This window comes from Musca domestica, unplaced genomic scaffold (genome assembly GCF_030504385.1).
Source record: "Musca domestica strain aabys unplaced genomic scaffold, Musca_domestica.polishedcontigs.V.1.1 124, whole genome shotgun sequence".
Lineage (NCBI taxonomy): Eukaryota > Metazoa > Arthropoda > Insecta > Diptera > Muscidae > Musca > Musca domestica.
In genome coordinates, this window is record NW_026712162.1 from 165,340 (window position 1) to 184,203 (window position 18,864).

Below are 18,864 nucleotides of genomic sequence, written 5' to 3' on the forward strand. Positions count from 1 at the left end.
GTTTTTTTTTTATACATTATATATAACATTCTAAATTTTGTGTGTGTGTGTGTTTCCCGCCAGACTTGTTGCTGAAATTTTATATCATATCGAAACCTGTGGACTCAATCCGACACGCATTTCTTTCGTCGCTCATTCATTGGGAACAATTATTGTACGCAGCGCCTTGGCGAGACCACAAATGCGTTCATTATTGCCACGATTGCATACGTTTTTATCATTGTCGGGACCCCATTTGGGTACATTGTATAATACCAGTGGATTAGTTAATATGGGTGAGTAATGGAGAAAATATAAAACAAGTAAAAAAGTATCGGTCGGTTTTGCCGACAGATGTATACCCTCAGCCCTCTTCACCCTCTATGGAGTGGGTTTTTGAAAAAATGGGTCAATATTGTTCATTACGTATCGGACCTAAATAAATATGATATAAATATTATTATAGCAGATGGATAAATCAATTGTAAAGAATCGCTGAGTTGTTTCGCAATTTAGGACAGATAAAAATATTGAAAATTGTGTCCCTTTGTGGGTGAGGTACCAGCAGGTGTTCGCAAATATATAGCATCTTCACAACAGATCTGGTGTTAGCAATAATGCTTGTATGTGTGAAATTTGAAGAGAGTTGGATCCTTATTTCGCTTTCTTTGAGCGTTATGTTTTTCAAAATTAGATTATTGCTTCCCTTTCTGTGCAGAAAATATATATTTTTAAAATTTCGACCATTTGTGGGGGAGGTACCAGAAGAAGTGGACCGATATACTCCATCTTTACACCAGACCTTGGGCTAATGAAATGATTGGGATGAGTGAAATTTGAAGACAATCGGACTCTTACATCACATTTTATGAGAGTTGTAATTATTCAAAAATTTGACCATTTGTTACGGAGGTACTTGAAGGAGTGAACCAATGTTGTCCATTTTTGAACCAGAATTTAGCACTGATGCAAATATTACGACTTGCAAAGTTGGAGCAAAATCGGAACATCGTTTCTCTTTCTGGCAAAAAATATGTATTTTTTTTTTTTGAAATTTTCGACCATTTGTGGGGGAGGTACCAGAAGGAGTGGACGGATATATTCCATCTTAACACCAGAGCTTGGGTTAATATAAATATTGGGATATCCGACATTTGAAGACAATCGGAGAGTTGTTACTTTTCCAAATGTTGACCATTTGTGGGGGAGGTACTTGAAGGAGTGAACCGATTTCATCCATTTTTACACCTAACGTAGAACTGATGCAAATATTAGGATTTGCAAAGTTGGAGCAAAATCGGATTATCCTTTCTCTTTCTGTGCAAAAAATATATTTTTTGCAAATTTCGGTTTTTTGTGGGGGAGGTTGCAGAAGGAGTGGACCGATATTACCCATCTCCGAACTCGATCTAAGTTTGACAAAGATATTACGATGTAGCAAGTTTGGACCAAATCGGATACTCCCTTTGAGAGTTATCGTGCGCACCAGCCAGACAGACGGACGGACGGACGGACATCGCTAGATCGACTCCAAATGTTCTGAAACGGATTTGGTCCAAAGAGACCTAGGGTCTAAAACCGTTATTTCGACTAGGCACGTTTTGACCGTATCAAATGATATATACCCTCTGTAGCCATATGACTGAGGGTATAAAAATAATTCTTTATTAGTGCGGTTCGGCAAACTGGACTGACTGCGTCCAAAGCGAATTGAATGACCGTTGATTCCGGGTTCCCTTTGTAATTATTAGATATGCTAAAGACAGGCTTAGAGTAAGCATCAAATTGTTTAAAATTCGAAGATCATACGATGACAGAATTCTAGCTCCTGAAGCCAAATGTTTCCTTCGGAGCTCTCTCTCCCCGATGTACTTTAGAAATTGTTAGATCGAATTGGTTACCTTCTAAGAAGTTGAGCGAATTTCTCATTATTAAAGGTCACATCGGCTGGCTTTTTCGCAAAAAAACTATGGAGTTTAAATTGACTTAATATAGAATAGGATATCCGAATTTCCTTTATTTGTTTAGAAAGAAGCCGGCAGGTTACTTATGGAAGAAAAAAATTCTATATAACCTTAAGTCATCGATCCAGTTGAATACTATTACGTTTTAGATGGTGCTCTATAAGTTCCACAGTTATCGATCGTCAAAATTCTCCTTTCCCACATCCTAATCCTCTTCATTTGGATAGGTAATAATCTCTAGTTGCAATTTAAAAGCCGACAAAATTTCTTGCATCAGGAAAATTTTTTGGTAAGCGTAATTTGTCTTATTAAGATTCAGCAGTCAAATTTGGGCTAGTCCAAAGTTCGTACAAAAAGGTATTTCTTATGAGACAGAAAGAGAAATACAATTAGTTTCATTTGATATTACGCTTTATTGTTGAATGAACTTATACTGTACTGATTCTGTGGTAAGTACAACTTATCCTACCCGTCTTCGGTCCGGAATTGCCAAATGGTTCTTCGACTCGACACCTGGATAAGTACTCGAGACAGAATTTATACCTAAGGAATCGGGATTGTGTAGTTAAGTATACCGGATGGTTAATGCCAGAGACCTTGATAAGTACTCAAGCAGGACCTATGAGGGAGTGCCAGATTACGTCTATAGGAATACAGTAAGCTACGGTATATTCAAAGCTAAGGTTGCAAGAAACCTTAATAAGTACTCAAGCAGAATACAAGAATAGTCCAGGATACAGTTGCGAGAGATCTTACTAAGTGCATAAACACACTACGAAGATATTCAAGGCTACGGTTGCAAGAAACCTTAATCAATACTCAAACTACAAGGATATTCAAAACTACGGTTGCATAAGACCTTAAAAAGTACTCAAACAGACTACATGGATATTTAAAGTTATCGTTGCAAGGAACCTTATAAAGTAACCAAGGATATGGTTGCAAAAGACCTTAATAAGTACTCAAACAGACTACAGTATTTTTTGCTTACCTGCACAATCAAAAATTGCACGACATCTTGTGCGGCAATGTCCAAAATGCAGGTAGCTTAATTGCATTTATCTGCACAATGAAGCAGGTATCTTTAATTTTACTTACGTGCACAAAATGTGCAGGTATCTTTAATTTTCTATTCGTGCACAACAAAGCAGCAATCTTTATTTTACTTACGTACGTGTAATAGCCAGCCAAAATCAATGGGGAATCTTTTAAGGTTTATAATACATTGAAACTAATTTCAAGAAAACACCACTTTATTCAACAACAACAACAAAGTAAATTTTCTCATGAATTGTCTAGGCAAGCAATGCTCACCATTAGCGTCATCGAAACTTCAAACAAAAGAGTGTTCTCTTTTAGCTCATCAAAAGTAGTTAAGCAATGGATAGACAAACTCAGAGAGACAAATTCACAACATATGTATTTGAGCATCAGTGGTGTTTTATCCAACATAACCATCTTTTAGTGTGGGAGAGGAAGCGAGAATATGTTTTTAATGCAAGTTATGTATTTTTAAATAAAACACTTTAACATATTTATTATTATTAAAATTCAATTTATTCTTTTCCGTAAATGACTTTACAATTTGAATGTCAACTTAAGACTGACTTATAAAAACAAAATATTTAAAGAACATAAAGCTAAGAATAGGAAAGTACAAAATGTGAAAATAACAGTTCATTAAATATTTTAATGTAATAACAAAAAGATGAGTGTGAGGGAGAAATTAAATGGGAGAGCGTTTAATTCAAAAAAGAGAGAGAGGAGAGAGAGAAGCAATAATTTTGATTTATTAAAACTGTGTGTAATGATAATTCTATCATTACTTCTCCCCCGTTAAATTAGAACAACATTTTTTAGGAATTTAATTAACAAATAAGATTATGAATTAAAAAAAACGTATATATTACTTATAATAATAATACTTATCAAATACTACTTAAAATATATTTTATACATATTTATTAGTGTCTACTACTCCAAATATTTGGCTTCCCGTTTGATATTATTTTCATGTATATTTTTAAATTGCTAAATCTGAATTTCGGTTCTTGTTTGTGCCTAACCGATTTGTAATTTTTTATAAATCCTACATCTCTGTTTTCGGAATATATTTCCCTATTAACATTCTTTTTTTTCAATATTGTGTTTCTTATTTTGAAAAATTCTCTTGTAAATATCCTCTTTATTGCAATTTCCAAACTCAACTACAAAGGGCTTCTCTTTAGTGACAGAATGAAAACTGTTATTATAGTATTCTATCGCTTTACTCATTTTATCTTTTATACCTAATGATTTATTTTCTAAATATAAAACTCTTATTTTCTCACTTAAGGTATTATGGAGCCTTTCTATATCGGAATTTCCCGTATGAGTGTTTGACTTAACTAAGTGTAATTCTATGCCTTCATCTTTAAAATATTCTTTAATATTTATGCTTTTAAATTCGTTATCAGTTATTATCTTTTTAATATAACCCTTTTGTGACTTATATAGTCTAATTTTTTCAAGTATTGTTTGATTAGTCCTATCTTCTAAGAAAAATGCAGTGGCAAATTTTGAAAATCGATCGATAAATGTAAGAAAATTTGATTTAGAATTAGTATATACATCCATATGTATAATTTGTCCGATATCAGTAGGTGTCTCCGTTAGTTTAAATTTCTGTTTAATAGGTTTGCGGTCAAATTTTGATTTATTGCAAGTATCACAATTATTAATGTATTTCTGTATCAAAATTTTTAAATTAGGAAAATATATTTTTCTTTTAAGGCCCTCATAATTCTCCAAAATGCCAGTATGTCCGGTTTCGTTTTTGTGATAATGGTTTATTTGTTCGTAAGTTTCTTCTTCTGAATTCATATCTTTTGCAAAATATGAGCATCTGACGAATCTAATGGAGTTATTTCCTTCAAATAATTCTTTCAATTTTTCCTGAAGAGTATTATATTTGTGATCGTTCACCTCGCTATATATTCCTATTTTCCCTTTATCTATATTATCGTTTAAAATTTGTTTAAGGTTATTGTCTAAGTCGTGAGTAGATATATAAATTCGTTTATTTCCGTGTTTTTGTTCAAAGTTTTTGTCTTTTTGTCTGTCAAAATAATTTGATTTTTGAATCTATTTACGACCGTATCTAGTATTACTATGTAATCTTTTTCACCTTCTTGTTGCGAATGAACAGTATCCAAATCAGAATCATTATTGTTATATAATGAGCTGCTGGTATCGTCAATATGGTTTATTTCCCCTGTTTCATAATTTATTCTGCTTAAAAAATCGGCAACATTGTTATCTTTGCCCTTTACATAATTAACATCAATATTGAACTCACTAAGCTTCAACATCCACCTAAAAAGACGAGGATTTAAATCTCGGCTTTGTGCCTTCACAAAGAGCCACCTTAAGGGTTGGTGATCTGAAAGGACCTCAAACTTTACTCCATATAAATAGGGACGAAAATATTTTGTGGCCCAAACTATTGCCAATAGCTCTTTTTCGGTAGTGGAATAATTTTTTTCGTGCTGATTTAAAGTTCTACTGGCATAGCAGATTGGGTGGCCGTTTTGTTGTAAAACGGCGCCAACTGCATCATTGCTAGCATCTGTGGATAACTGGAAAGGCTTTCCAAAGTCTGGGTACTTAAGTACCGGAGCTTGGGTCAATATATTTTTTAACTTTTCAAATGAATTTATGTAATTACTGTCATTAACGTTAAGTCGTACCCCCTTTCTTAAATACTTTATCATCGGAAAAGCAACTTTAGAAAAGTCCTTGATAAATTTTCTGTAAAATCCTGCCATGCTTAGGAAAGACTTTATTCCTTTTATATTTTGGGGTAGTTTAAGTTTTAAAATGGTTTCTATTTTTGAAGGATTAGGCTTTACACCAGATGTTGTCAGTAAGTGGCCTAAATACATTGTTTCTTTTGCAAAAAATGTACATTTGTTAATTTGGATTTTTAAATTTGCTTCTCGTAACTTTTTAAAAATAGAATTAATGTTCGAAATGTGTTCCTCGAAACTTGTAGAAAATATAAGGATGTCGTCCAAGTACACGACACATATTTTATTGATGAAATCTCGAAGAACCCTATTTATCAACCGTTGAAAAGTGGCTGGTGCATTTTTAACCCGAAAGGCATCCGGACGAATTCGTAATGCCCGTATGGCGTGGAAAATGCAGTTTTACATCTATCTTCAGGTTTTACTAAAATTTGGTGGAATCCCTTTGCCAAATCTACAGTAGAAAAATATTGTGCTCTACCTAATTTATCTAGTATATTTTCAATGTTCGGTATTGGGAACTTATCATCCGTCGTAATGTCATTCAATTTGCGGTAGTCTATAACCAATCTGAATTTCTTTTCCCCGGAAAAATCTACTTTTTTTGGTACTATCCACAGTGGGCTGTTATAGGGAGAATTACTTTCCACAATAATACCCTGTCTAAGCATGTCGTCTATTTGATTGGAAATTTCTGCTTCGTAAACGTGAGGATACCGATACATTTTAGTATAAATTATTTTGTCTGCAATTGTCTTTATTTCGTGTTGTACGATCTCGGTATTACCCAATATTTGGTCATCAGTGTATATTACATCACTATACAACTTTAAAATCTTTTCTAATGCTGATGCCTCGTCTTTGTTCAAGTTGGAAAATAGATGTTGCATTACAGTTTCGTCAATTGCTAAATGCTCTAATTGATGTATTTCTTCCGACTTATAGGGGCAGTATTTAAAAAATGATATCGTCCTCCCATTGATAATTAATGTTTCTGATCCTAAATCTATTTGCGCTTCTAAAGGCTGTAAAATATTCTGTCCTAGAATCGCATCAAAATATTTATCGCCAAAATCGGTTAATTTCCAAGACATCGTGGCATTTTCTCCAAATTCTGAAGGTAGCTCAGTAATAATTTCATATGAAATTTCTGTTTTGTTATTAAGTGATGAAAAATATATTTTCTCTTTAAGAGGCTTTCTTTCATATTGTTGTAATTTTCTTTCATCTAGCAAGGAAGTAGTTGATCCCGTATCTATCAAAGCTTTAATTTGTGAGTTCCCTATTGTAAGCCTTACTATTGGAAGTGCCTTTTTGAGGCAATTAAATGAAAATTTACATGATCTTCCCCTTCCTCAGGACAATGAACAACTGCATCGAGGTGATCAATTTCCATTTCAACAGGATCTGAGTGCCCATATTTGCTTCTGTTATTGTTATATTGAGAATTATATTGACTATTTGAATTTCTTGTTTGGTTACTAAAATTTTGATTGTTATTGTTGTTATGACGATTCGAAAAATTTTGAAAATTGGATTGAAAATGTTGATTTCGATTGCTAAAATTTGGAGTGTAATAAGAATTGACATTTGATTGTAGATTTCGGGATTGGTTGCTATTACTAACTCCTGATCTTGTATTCCTAAAATTATTACTACGAGTCTGATTATTATAATTACTATTTTGGGCTATGTTTTGATTAAAGTTAGGGTGTTTCACAATCTGATTGTTATTGAATGTTTTGTGTACGTTATTTCTAATAAGACCTTGTTGCTCAAGTAAATTGTACGCATCTCTTAACTTTGATACATTTCTGTTTATAACAACTGAAGCCAAATTTACATCAATGTTGTTTAAAAAAGTTCTTAGTATTATTTTTTCAGAATTTTCAGGGCTAAACTCTGACGGCTTGTCAGGGTCATACTCATATTTTTCATTTATTTTACATAAAATAGATAATAAAAGAGAGTAATAATTAGAAATACCATGGTTCTTTGCTCCAAACGCCTCTTGGTAAAGTTGATGATATGACTCTTTTACGCCAAAATTTTGTATCAATGCTTTCTTTGTCTCGCTCCAAACCGGATTAGGCCCCAACGATCTCAGCACATGGAGCGCCTCTCCTTGTAGTTTGTTAAGCACAACTCTCTTGTATATATATTCTCTTGCTCCAGCATCATTTTGAACCAACCCAAGTATAGTGTCGACTTCTCTTAAGAAAGATGTAAGAGCAAAAGTGTTGTCTCCACGGAACACATTAATTCTTTGTGCGTCTTTGAGCACATCATTCACTGAGATAACAAGTGATAATTGTATGTTGTTGTTTTGATTAGATGACGACTCCATGATTGTTGTTTTAATTTGGTTTGAAAGATAGTCACTGTTATAATTTTTTGTTTTACTGATTCTCTTTGAGTTGTTTTATTTGTTGCATTATTTGTAGTCAGAATATTTTGAAGTTTTGTAGTTCTTCAATAATTTTTCTGTGTCTTAATTTTGCATGATTACATAATACTTTTTTGTATCAAAATTATTTCTGCTCATAAAATATGTTACTTCGAACAGTTATATTAAAGGGAATTAAATAGCTTATATTTTCTCTTTCTTTAAATGCAATTTTATTTTCTTTTATTTTTGAAAACTTGAGTTATTTGCACTTTAACACAGAGCTCATTCACAGTTTCTTAATTATTATAAAATTTATTATTAGCCATTAAAACTTAAGTTTTGAATGTAAGGTTCGATTTTTCTTTGACTGCGCCAGTTATGTATTTTTAAATAAAACACTTTAACATATTTATTATTATTAAAATTCAATTTATTCTTTTCCGTAAATGACTTTACAATTTGAATGTCAACTTAAGACTGACTTATAAAAACAAAATATTTAAAGAACATAAAGCTAAGAATAGGAAAGTACAAAATGTGAAAATAACAGTTCATTAAATATTTTAATGTAATAACAAAAAGATGAGTGTGAGGGAGAAATTAAATGGGAGAGCGTTTAATTCAAAAAAGAGAGAGAGGAGAGAGAGAAGCAATAATTTTGATTTATTAAAACTGTGTGTAATGATAATTCTATCATTACTTGCATGCTCTTTTCTTGTGCTGTTATTGTTTTTGCGAATACAAAAACAAAAACGAAGTGTTAGTTTTTAGTGTCTTTTTTGAGTTTGCAAAAAATTTTCTTGTGCAGATAAATACAACTTTTGTAACCAAATTAAAAAGAAATACCAAATTTTCGAGGCAGGAATGTCCAATGTGCAGCTATCGATTGGGCAATTAAATACAATTCAAATAAAGGGATTCAGAAAAAAGGCATAAAAAAGTTTTTTGGTCTGCAAAGGCCAATGCGCAGCTAATGTTGATACAGGTAAATAGAAACCACTATATAAGGATATTGAAGGCTATGATTGCATGAGGTCCTAATAAATACTCAAGCAGACTACAGGATACTGTTATGAGAGACCTTAGTAAGTGCTCAAACAGACTACAAGGATATTCAAAGCAAGCTGTCTACGAGAATATTTAAGGATATGATTGCGAGAGACCTTAATAAGTACTCAAGCAGACTACAGTGATATCTAAGGACACGATTGCGAGAGACCTAATTAAATACTCAGCAGACTACAAGTATATTCAAAGCTACGGTTGCAGTACTCAAACAACTACAAGGATATTCAATGATACGGTTTTCAGATACCTTAATAAGTATTTATGCAGACTACGAGGATATTCAAGGATACGGTTGCAAGACATCCTTATGAGTACTCAAGCAGACTACAAAAATATTCCAAGCTACAGTTGCGATAGCTACACAGACTACAAGAACGTTCAAGAATAAGGAAAGGACATACAAGACTTACAAAGGGTGTCGAAGGACTTACACAGGATGTCTACCAGAAGTCAAATTTATCTTGCAGAATGATACCCATCTATTTTATCCTTCCAGAGATCCCAGTCTCCTATACATTGCATTGTTTTTGGTTGTTGATCCTGCTTACAACTCTCGATTTGGCACGACGATATAACTACAGTTGAGATTTAAGAGCCGTCGAAAAACCTTGAAAGAGCCTTTTGGCTACTGTAATTTACCTTCGCCTTAACTTAATTTACCTACACCATTTTGTACAGAGAGATCGTATTGTTCTGCTCGTTATACAAATTGAAAGCCTTCTACTATTCATGTTGATTCAATGACTCTATTGTAATGGATTCTTCCTGGCATTCCGCTTGACGTTATATCTAAGAAAGTTAAGGTGAGAATACATAAAACGCTTTTCTGACTGGCTTAAGTCATCGACTGGCTTCTTCGGAAAGGAACAAAGGAGCCTAGGGCCGAAATTGAAGTAAGTCAACCTAAAACTTCTTTATTCCTTAAGCCAGTCAAAAAAGCCTTTTATGTACTCTCCCCCCTAGTTAACATTTCTCGCAGAAAACCACTCCAAACGTGGCACCCAATTTTTATTGATTTGGCCCCTGAATAGGTAGTCCAGACCATCTTCACATGCTTCTACTTTGGAAATTGCTAATTAATTTTTTTATGTAAATTATTTATTTTTTCGTATTTTTCAGGCATGTGGTTTATGCAGAAATGGAAAAAATCCGGCTCCCTGCTGCAACTGTGTATGCGTGACACCAGCGATATGCGCAAAAGTTTCTTGTATCGTCTCAGCCAGCGTAGTAACTTGCATCATTTCAAGAATATACTACTCTGCGGATCCAGTCAAGATCGTTATGTGCCGGCACACTCGGCTCGTTTGGAATTGTGCAAGGCAGCAATAAGAGACAATTCCAATTTGGGAGTTATTTATAGGTAAATCGAATCGAAATCTTCGGCAATGCCTTACTCTATAATAAAAAAAAAATTTGTTTTTTTTTTACAGAGAAATGGTCAACAATATAATTGCACCGATTTTGGCACGACCTGAACTGACTTTGACCCGTTACGATGTACATCATGCCTTGCCACATACCGCCAATACTCTAATTGGCAGGGCTGCCCATATTGCTGTATTAGATTCGGAATTGTTTATTGAGAAATTCCTATTGATTGCCGGTCTAAAATATTTTAGTTAGCGAATTTAAAGGGTCACAGAATGGAGGCAAAATAAACAAAAAAAAAAAAAAAACAAACAAAAACATAGAAAAACATAGAAAAGAAAATTAGCACGGAATAGTTTAACAGGGTAATTTTTTAAGAAACCAAAAACTGAAATCAAAAAGCAAGTCCCTTGACGGGAAATGGGACATATTTTTAATTGAACTCAACTGAAATTGAATTGATTTTTTATATATTCGATAAGAAACCAAAAAATAACTTTAGATTTATTAGTTTGTAGTTATTGGAAAAAATGAAATTTTTATTCAAAAATTTTAATTGAAACGAAAGCCATAAACATGGACAAGGATTCTAAGTAAATAAACAAAAAATATTTTGAGATTATTATTGAGATTATTATATAGTGTGACACTCTTACAAAGCTGAAACTGTTAATGATTGTTGAGATATTACAAAAGTATAGCGAAAACGAAGCAAATGACAAATGGTAAAAATGTTATGACATTTTTTTGAATAGTTCTAGGTAGAGTTTTATTAGCATCACAAGCACGAAATATATATGAAATGAAGGATTGGAATGAATTCAAAACGGCTAGGAATTATTTATAAACATAAATATATAAGTTAGTTTGTAAGAAAATAATCTTGGCATTTTGGCCAATAAGATGCAAAGTATACTTTTCGCCATGGTCTCTTATGCTTGTTTGTAACTCGGAAAACAGATTCTGAAATTTCACAATCAATCCGATATTATCAAAACTTTAGAGTTCACAGAGAGGATCGATATGGAAACTATAGGATGAGATAAAAAACTGCAAGAAAGTCAAAAACCATAATTCTTAAAATTTATTAAATGAAAGCAAAAAATGTCGGAAATAGCGTCAACTTTTAGAATAAGTTTAGATTTGTTCGATTTGGCACGAATTATGGCCTTCAAACGAACAATAAAACCGTCACACACTGCCCGAATGTTGTTCTGTGGTATTTTGGCCAATTCCCGGCGTAGCGCTTGCTTGAGGTGGTCGACACTTTGGTATTTTTTAGTGCCAACCTAGCTTTACAAAATACTCCAGATACAATAGTCCAACGGATTGGTTTCCGAAGATTTTGGTATCCCCATTCACCATTTTCGGCCAATCAAAGCAACTCTTCATATCTCTTGAGTCAATTTTCTTTCCGTTGCGGTGTAAGTTCTTGCACTTTTTGGAATTTCAAGGATTTACCCCGAGCTCATTTTTCAATGTTTGCCGAATGGAATATTGTGATATATTTAGCTCACGAGCCATTTTTCGGCCACTGCGACGCGGTTTTCGATCAGCTGTCGGACGAGTGGCTGTCCGACTATTTTTAACTCCACGCCAAAACTGGTTAATAAATTTAATAATTGACTTTGAAAATATTTTGTTTCTATTTTTCAAAACAATAAGTATATGCACAAAATTAGCACAAGTCGGGCACACTTAGAAAAAATTGTAATCAGTTAGTAGCTCTGATATGCGTTTTTTTTTCAACAATTTTTGCAAATTGCTATAATTTTCCATTTATAATTTTCAATTACAAATTGTCCCAGCAGCTGTGTCGATGCGACTACCTATGTTATTCTATCATGGCTCCTTCAATAAAATAAAATAAAATATTTTATTATGAACTAGGTGAACTAAAGGAACTTCGGGAACTAGTTGCACAAAAAGAATTTAGCACAAGTCGGTCACACTTAGAAAAAATTGTAATCAGTTGGTAGCTCTGCCTGGGAGTGTTATGATATGCGTTTTTTTTTTTTTCAACAATTTTTATTCCCCATACCACAAGGTGGTCAGGGTATTATGTCTTTGTGCATTTGTTTGTAACAGGCAAAAGGAAACGAGATAGACTCATAGTTCCTTTTGATGATCTGCATAGAATCACATTCTGAGTCGATTTATGCATTTTTGTAAACAAAGTACAGGCCGCATTTATTGCCCGATCCAGAGGAAATTTTGCACAGATCATTTGTTTGGACCAAGGACGAACCCTATTGAAATTGGAGATAATCGGTCAAAATTTAGATATAGCTCCTATATATATCTTCGTCCGATTTGCCTTTCATTGTGCACCAAACGTGTAATATCAGCCCGAATTGTATGGAATTTTTCATATACACCCAAATTAGGCCTGAAAATATGTAAGCCAAATTTGATCGAAATCGGTTCAGATATAGCTATAGCTCCCATATATATTGTTCATCCGATTTGTTATTTTTGTCCTCCGCAGCCGTAATATGCACTCTGTAACAACAATATTTGGGAAAATATATCAAATACAGCTCAGAAATACATTTGCTAAATTTTATCGAGATCGGTTCAGATTTGGATATAGCTTCCATATATAACTTCGTCCGATTTACCTTTTATTGTGCACCAAACGTCTAATATTTGTCCAAATCAGATGGAATTTGGCACTTACGACCGAATTGAGTCTAGAAGCTAGTATGGTGAAGATCGGTTCAGATATAGCTATAGCTTCCATATATATTATTCGTCCGATTTGTTATATTTGTTGCCCACAACCGTAATACGCACTTCGTAACAACGATATTCAGGGAAATATATCAAATACAGCTCAGACATATCTTTGCCAAATTTTATCGAGATCGGTTCAGATTTGGATATAGCTCCCATATATATATTTATCCGATTTCAAATTAATTGTGCACCAAATGGGCAATACAGTTCCGAATTTAAAAGATACAAATGCTTCGCCATATTTAGTCCTTTGAACTTTAAATTATAATTATAATCATAGCGTGCATGATTGAATTCTCCAATAAAAACTTTTAATTGTTATGTGGAGCTCTACTAAATTAGCAAAGTGGTGTAGGGTATCATAAAGTCGGCCCCGCCCGACTTTAAGACTTTCTTTACTGGTTTCAATTCCAAATTGTCCCAGCAACTGTGTCGATGCGACTACCTGTATTATTCTACCATGGCTCCTACAATATAATAAAATAAAATATTTCATTATGAACTAGGTGAACTAAAGGAACTTTGGGAACTAGTTGCACAAAAGGAAATATCAAATTAAAGCTGTTATAAAGAAAATATTTTTTATTTCGTTTCTTTTATAAAACAGGAATCCAGTCCCTGGATATAGTTCCCTTTATGGCCCAATCGTAAGGCCTAGGAAATAGTTTTCATTTCATATTTTCCTAGATCAAGAATCAAGCCCAAGGGCTTGATTCTTATCCCATATAAATGTGAAATGAATACTTTTTTAAAGAAAATTTTATTAAAAATAAAAAAAATGTTAAAAAGAAAATATTTTTTACCTCAAATTTTCATAGAAAAAAATGATACTTTTGAAAAAAAAATAATCTTCATAATCGATCTCTCTGAGGTTATGATTTCCATCAGTTCCCCGAGATAACCCCTTAGTTGGTGAAAAGTATACTTCATAAAAATGTTACCAAAAAAAAAAAAGACAAATGCATTTTTCCCATTTAAAATATTAATTTCAATTCCTAATCTACATTATAAACCAATGTTTTCTGTGTATATCTCTTGAATTTTGGATTTATTTATGTGTATAACTTCAAAAGGCCCCCTGAGACAAGGATTTGCAGAATATAGATAAGTTGTAGGTACGTATGTATATGTTGTAATTCCCACATTTAGCCTTTAGTCTTAAAAAGGCTTTGAAATTAAATGCAGGTTTACACAAAGTGTATTTGTGTGTGTGTGTGTGTATGAATATGTGGCAGCAGATGAGATTCTGGAAGACAAAGCAAAGATTGGTGTCAATTAGTTGTATGATAACAAAAAATAATTAATAAGTTAATTTTAGATTACAACTTACTATATATGTATATTTATGTACGTATGTGTCGGTAGTTATTTATGTATATTATATTATATTATATTAAGTCCTTATTTGGTTTCTTCTATTTCAACTTACATGGTCATTATCCCTACCAAGACTTATTAATATCTCCAAAACCCTGAAATACGAAAAACAAACTAAGATTTCTGAAAGAACTAATAAGAAAAGAGACTCAAGCGTTTCATGTTTCCTCTACATACAAATAAATAATAATAACAAATTAAAACAATTTTCATCTCCAATTTCCAAAAGTTGTTTTCTCCTAAAATTGTAGTTTCATCTTTAAACTCACAAGAAATAGTAAATAGAATTAGTTTATGGATAAAACCTAAAAGCAAATAGCGACAACAAATGAACGAAACTTAAAACACCATAACCTACGAAAGAAACAGTAGATTCCATAGGAAATAATTACGAAAACCAGAAAAACACCACACCACCAACGATATAGTAATGAAAAAACCCAAAAAAACAATATTTTTCTCCAAAAAAGTAAAAAAAAATGATAATACGTCCAGTTCCAAACTACTTTAGCATGAATGAATGAAAATACCAAAGATTGAAATAACACACGTTTTAACCAAACAAAAAAAAATACATTGACATCCATTCATACAAATGTACGTAAAAATATTACCAACAAAACAAAAAAACTGAAAAATATTTACTTAGAATCATGCTTTTTATTATTAATTAACACCCCCCTATAAGAAACAAAAAACAAGGAATTTCATGGTTTATTTCTGAGAAAATCAAAAACATTAGAATGGGGAAACTCGAATTCATCTAGTCATTAAATATTATAATAAAACATAAACAACACATAAATACACAATAAAAAAAAGTTATAAGAAAAAAATCACATCACAACAATTTGTCAACTCAACATTAAGAAATATAAACGCAAAGAAATAGAGAAAAAAAATGGAAAATATGGAGATTTTAAACAAGTTAGTATTGGAATTTTATTTGGAATATTTAAAAGTAAGTACAAGTTTGGTACAATAACAGAATGCGAAGAAAGCTAACTCTCAAATAATTTTTTTTTCTCTCTGTTCGTTCAAAACTTTTACAGTGCACAGTGGTCGAGGTCGTATGGGAACAGCGGCCAAAAATACTTTCAGTGAAGATATCAATATGATTCTTTGGTTATGGTACCTTGATAGGATAAAAATAAAAAATGTGACAAAATGGATATGGTCGATGCATGTTTTGGCATGGTCGCCTTACAACGTACCTCCCGAATAAGGGTTATTTGCCCAATTTTGGTCACATTTCTACACTAGATTGTTTTTTTATTTGACATTTTACGTTCTAAAGAGCTAAAAAAATGGTCTTACTGAAAATTATTTGGAACGGCCCGCCTTCAGGTAGAGGTATTTTTTATACAAATCAATTCCAAATTTGATTATTTTTTGTAAACAAAATAGACAATTTTTCTGTAAACAAAATAAACCATTCAATATAAAATTAAATCAAAGTTACTAATGGATATTTATACATTTCAGTGTTATTCAAGTAAATCAAATGCAGATTTTAATAATATAGATTTTTTATTGATTGGTAACGTTCGCTGTTCCGTTATAAAAGGGTCAGAGCTCAGAAGAAGGCGGTTAATAAGATCTGTGTTTGTTGAAACACGAGAATTTTTTCGGGTATGATTTAGTCGAAACTTTTTTATATCTTTGTTTCTAGACTCCACGTCCACCTCCTATAATTCTCCAATCAATACAATGACAAATTTATAATGTCGGGTGCATGTATTAAAATGTTATTAGCTGCGGTGGAAGATAGTGCCATGGATATCTATTTGTTAACTCTTTAGCCGTTTCCTGTGCAGAGGCCTTAAATTTTTCGACATTAATATTATACCCAGAAGACAATGCAGGCAACATTATTGAACACCCCTCAATTATATCCTTATCAATCCCAAACTACAAAAACATATCCTATGTCACTAGCACCATAGAACTGACAAAATTGGAGCGAAGTCACTTCAGTATATTGGGCATAACATACAAATCTGACAAAATCTGAAAGTTAAATTAGCACTTCTAGAATCTTAGGACCATTACTAATGGCGTGAAAAAAATCACATTGGAGGATTCAGGGGGGAAAACAATTAAAACTTTAATTGAAATCCACTTTTATTTTCAAAATTAATCTTAAAGGCCACTCAGAACACTCACATCGTCTATATTATACACAACTACTAAACACACAAATTACTGCACTAAAAATAAGTCAATAGGTGTGTCTGGTTACCCCTAAAATTTGTAACAATTGTTACAAATTGTTACTGGAAGTCGTCTGTTAACCCGAAAGTTTTGCAAAAGAGAGCAATTGGAGAGAGAAATTTTGACAGTTCTTTCAGTGAGAGTTTGCAAATTTTTGCTGGACAAATTTTTTCTTGCAATCTCTTGCAACTCTTCTTCTTCTCATTCATCGACATTCAATCAGATGTTTATTATTTTTGTTTATATATTTTTTTGTGCTTTTAATTTGAAAATATTGTTTTGGAATTAGCAAGGCTAATTGTTTTTGGAGAACAACTTTACAAATTGTGAAAAACACAAATTAATATGTAATTAGAAAATAAAAGACCAATATTTTTAGACAAACGCCAATAGCAACAGGTTTCAAGGATTCCGCGGAACACATCAAATCTATCTTCCTTTTATTGCTCATATTATTGGCAATTTGCTTTTTATTTATAAAACTTTGTAGAATTGGTAGTGCTCCCTTTCTTTTAATTCTTTTAATGGGGGACAAATTGGTTTGTTTTGACAAATCAGCTGATTGGTTGCAAGCTTGTGCAGGAATGCCGTCTGTTTACTTTTCGCATTTTCCTTGCAAAAGAGAATAAAACTACCTTACTCTCTCAGAAAGATGTTGCTGGACAATTCCTGCAGGAAAAGTAACCAGACACACCTTATGTTTTCTTTAATATCTTGTGTAAAGACGAAAATGAAAATACATTAAATGCTTTTTTGACTGGCTTAAGTCACCGGCTAGTTGGTTTCTTTAAAAAAGAACAAACAAAGACATAGGCCGGTTATTACATCTTGACGATAAACAAAAAAGAATTTTGTCGGACACATAAATCATTTTTATACCCTCCACTATAGTATGGAGCATGGTAGAAGAATCTAGGTAGATGCATCAACGCTTGAGGGCATTGATATGTCCCAGCAGCTGTATCGATGCGACTACCTGTATTCTTGTACCATGGTATGGAGGGGATATTAAGTTTGTAACACCTCGAAATATACATTTTAGACCCCACAAAGTATATCTATTCTTGATCAGCATAAAATTCTATGTCGATTTAGCGATGACCGTCTGTCTGTGGAAATCACTCTTAGCTTCCGAACGAATTGAAGTAGATTGATACAATTTTACTCAAATGTAAATTATGTCTGCAGGACTTTTGGTATTGAAAATGGGTGCTGTAGGTCCAAGTCTTGGTATAGCTCCCATATAATGGTACCTCCGTTTTTTCGGTATTTCGGTGATTTAAGCGATATTATTCACCGGATGTGTTTCAAATTTTGTATTTGAAGTTCGTAATGGGTACTACCGCCTATGGCAGAAAATTATCTGTTTAGGTACACGTCTTCGTAGTGCCCCCATATAACGGTACCTCCCAATATTCGGTATTTTGATGATTTTGGCGTCATTCTTCGCCGGAATTGTTTCAACTTACGAATTTAGAGTTCGTAATGGGAACTACAGTCTGTAACAGAAAATTGTCTATGAAGGTCCAGGTCTTTGTATAGGCCCCATATATCAGTACCTCCCTATATTCGGTATTTTGACGAGTTTAGGTACAATACCCACCGAAATTGTTTGAGATCTCTAATTTGAAATTCGTAATGGATGCTATAGCCTGTGACAGGTCTTCGCATGGCTCCGATATAACGGTACACCCTTTTATACGGTATTTTGATATTTTTAGCTACATTATTCACTGTTTATTTCAAGTTTCGAATTTGAATATGGTAATGGCTTCTGACAAACAATGTCTATGTAGGTCCACGTCGTTTAGACCCCAATATAACGGCTATAATCGGTATTTTTAAAATTTTAACAGAATTTTTTAAGGGTTTTATTTTTTTAAATTTGCAAATTCGTTCCAATTCGTTCCGAACTTACTGCTTTTTAACTTGTTTTAATTTTATTGAATGAAAGCAAAAATGTCGGAAATAGCATCAA

General features: G+C 32.9%; 1 protein-coding gene across 1 annotated transcript in view; it reads left to right on the plus strand.

Moving 5' to 3' along the window:
- LOC131800705 (uncharacterized) overlaps positions 1-10,874 on the plus strand; it is a 43,701-nt gene extending 32,827 nt beyond the window's left edge. The window contains exons 4-6 of the mRNA XM_059118380.1: positions 64-275; positions 10,308-10,548; positions 10,619-10,874. Coding sequence (XP_058974363.1) covers positions 64-275; positions 10,308-10,548; positions 10,619-10,811 — 646 coding nt within the window. The 3' untranslated portion in view covers positions 10,812-10,874. The remainder of the gene's footprint in view (positions 1-63; positions 276-10,307; positions 10,549-10,618) is intronic.
- The last annotated feature ends 7,990 nt before the right edge of the window (positions 10,875-18,864 follow it).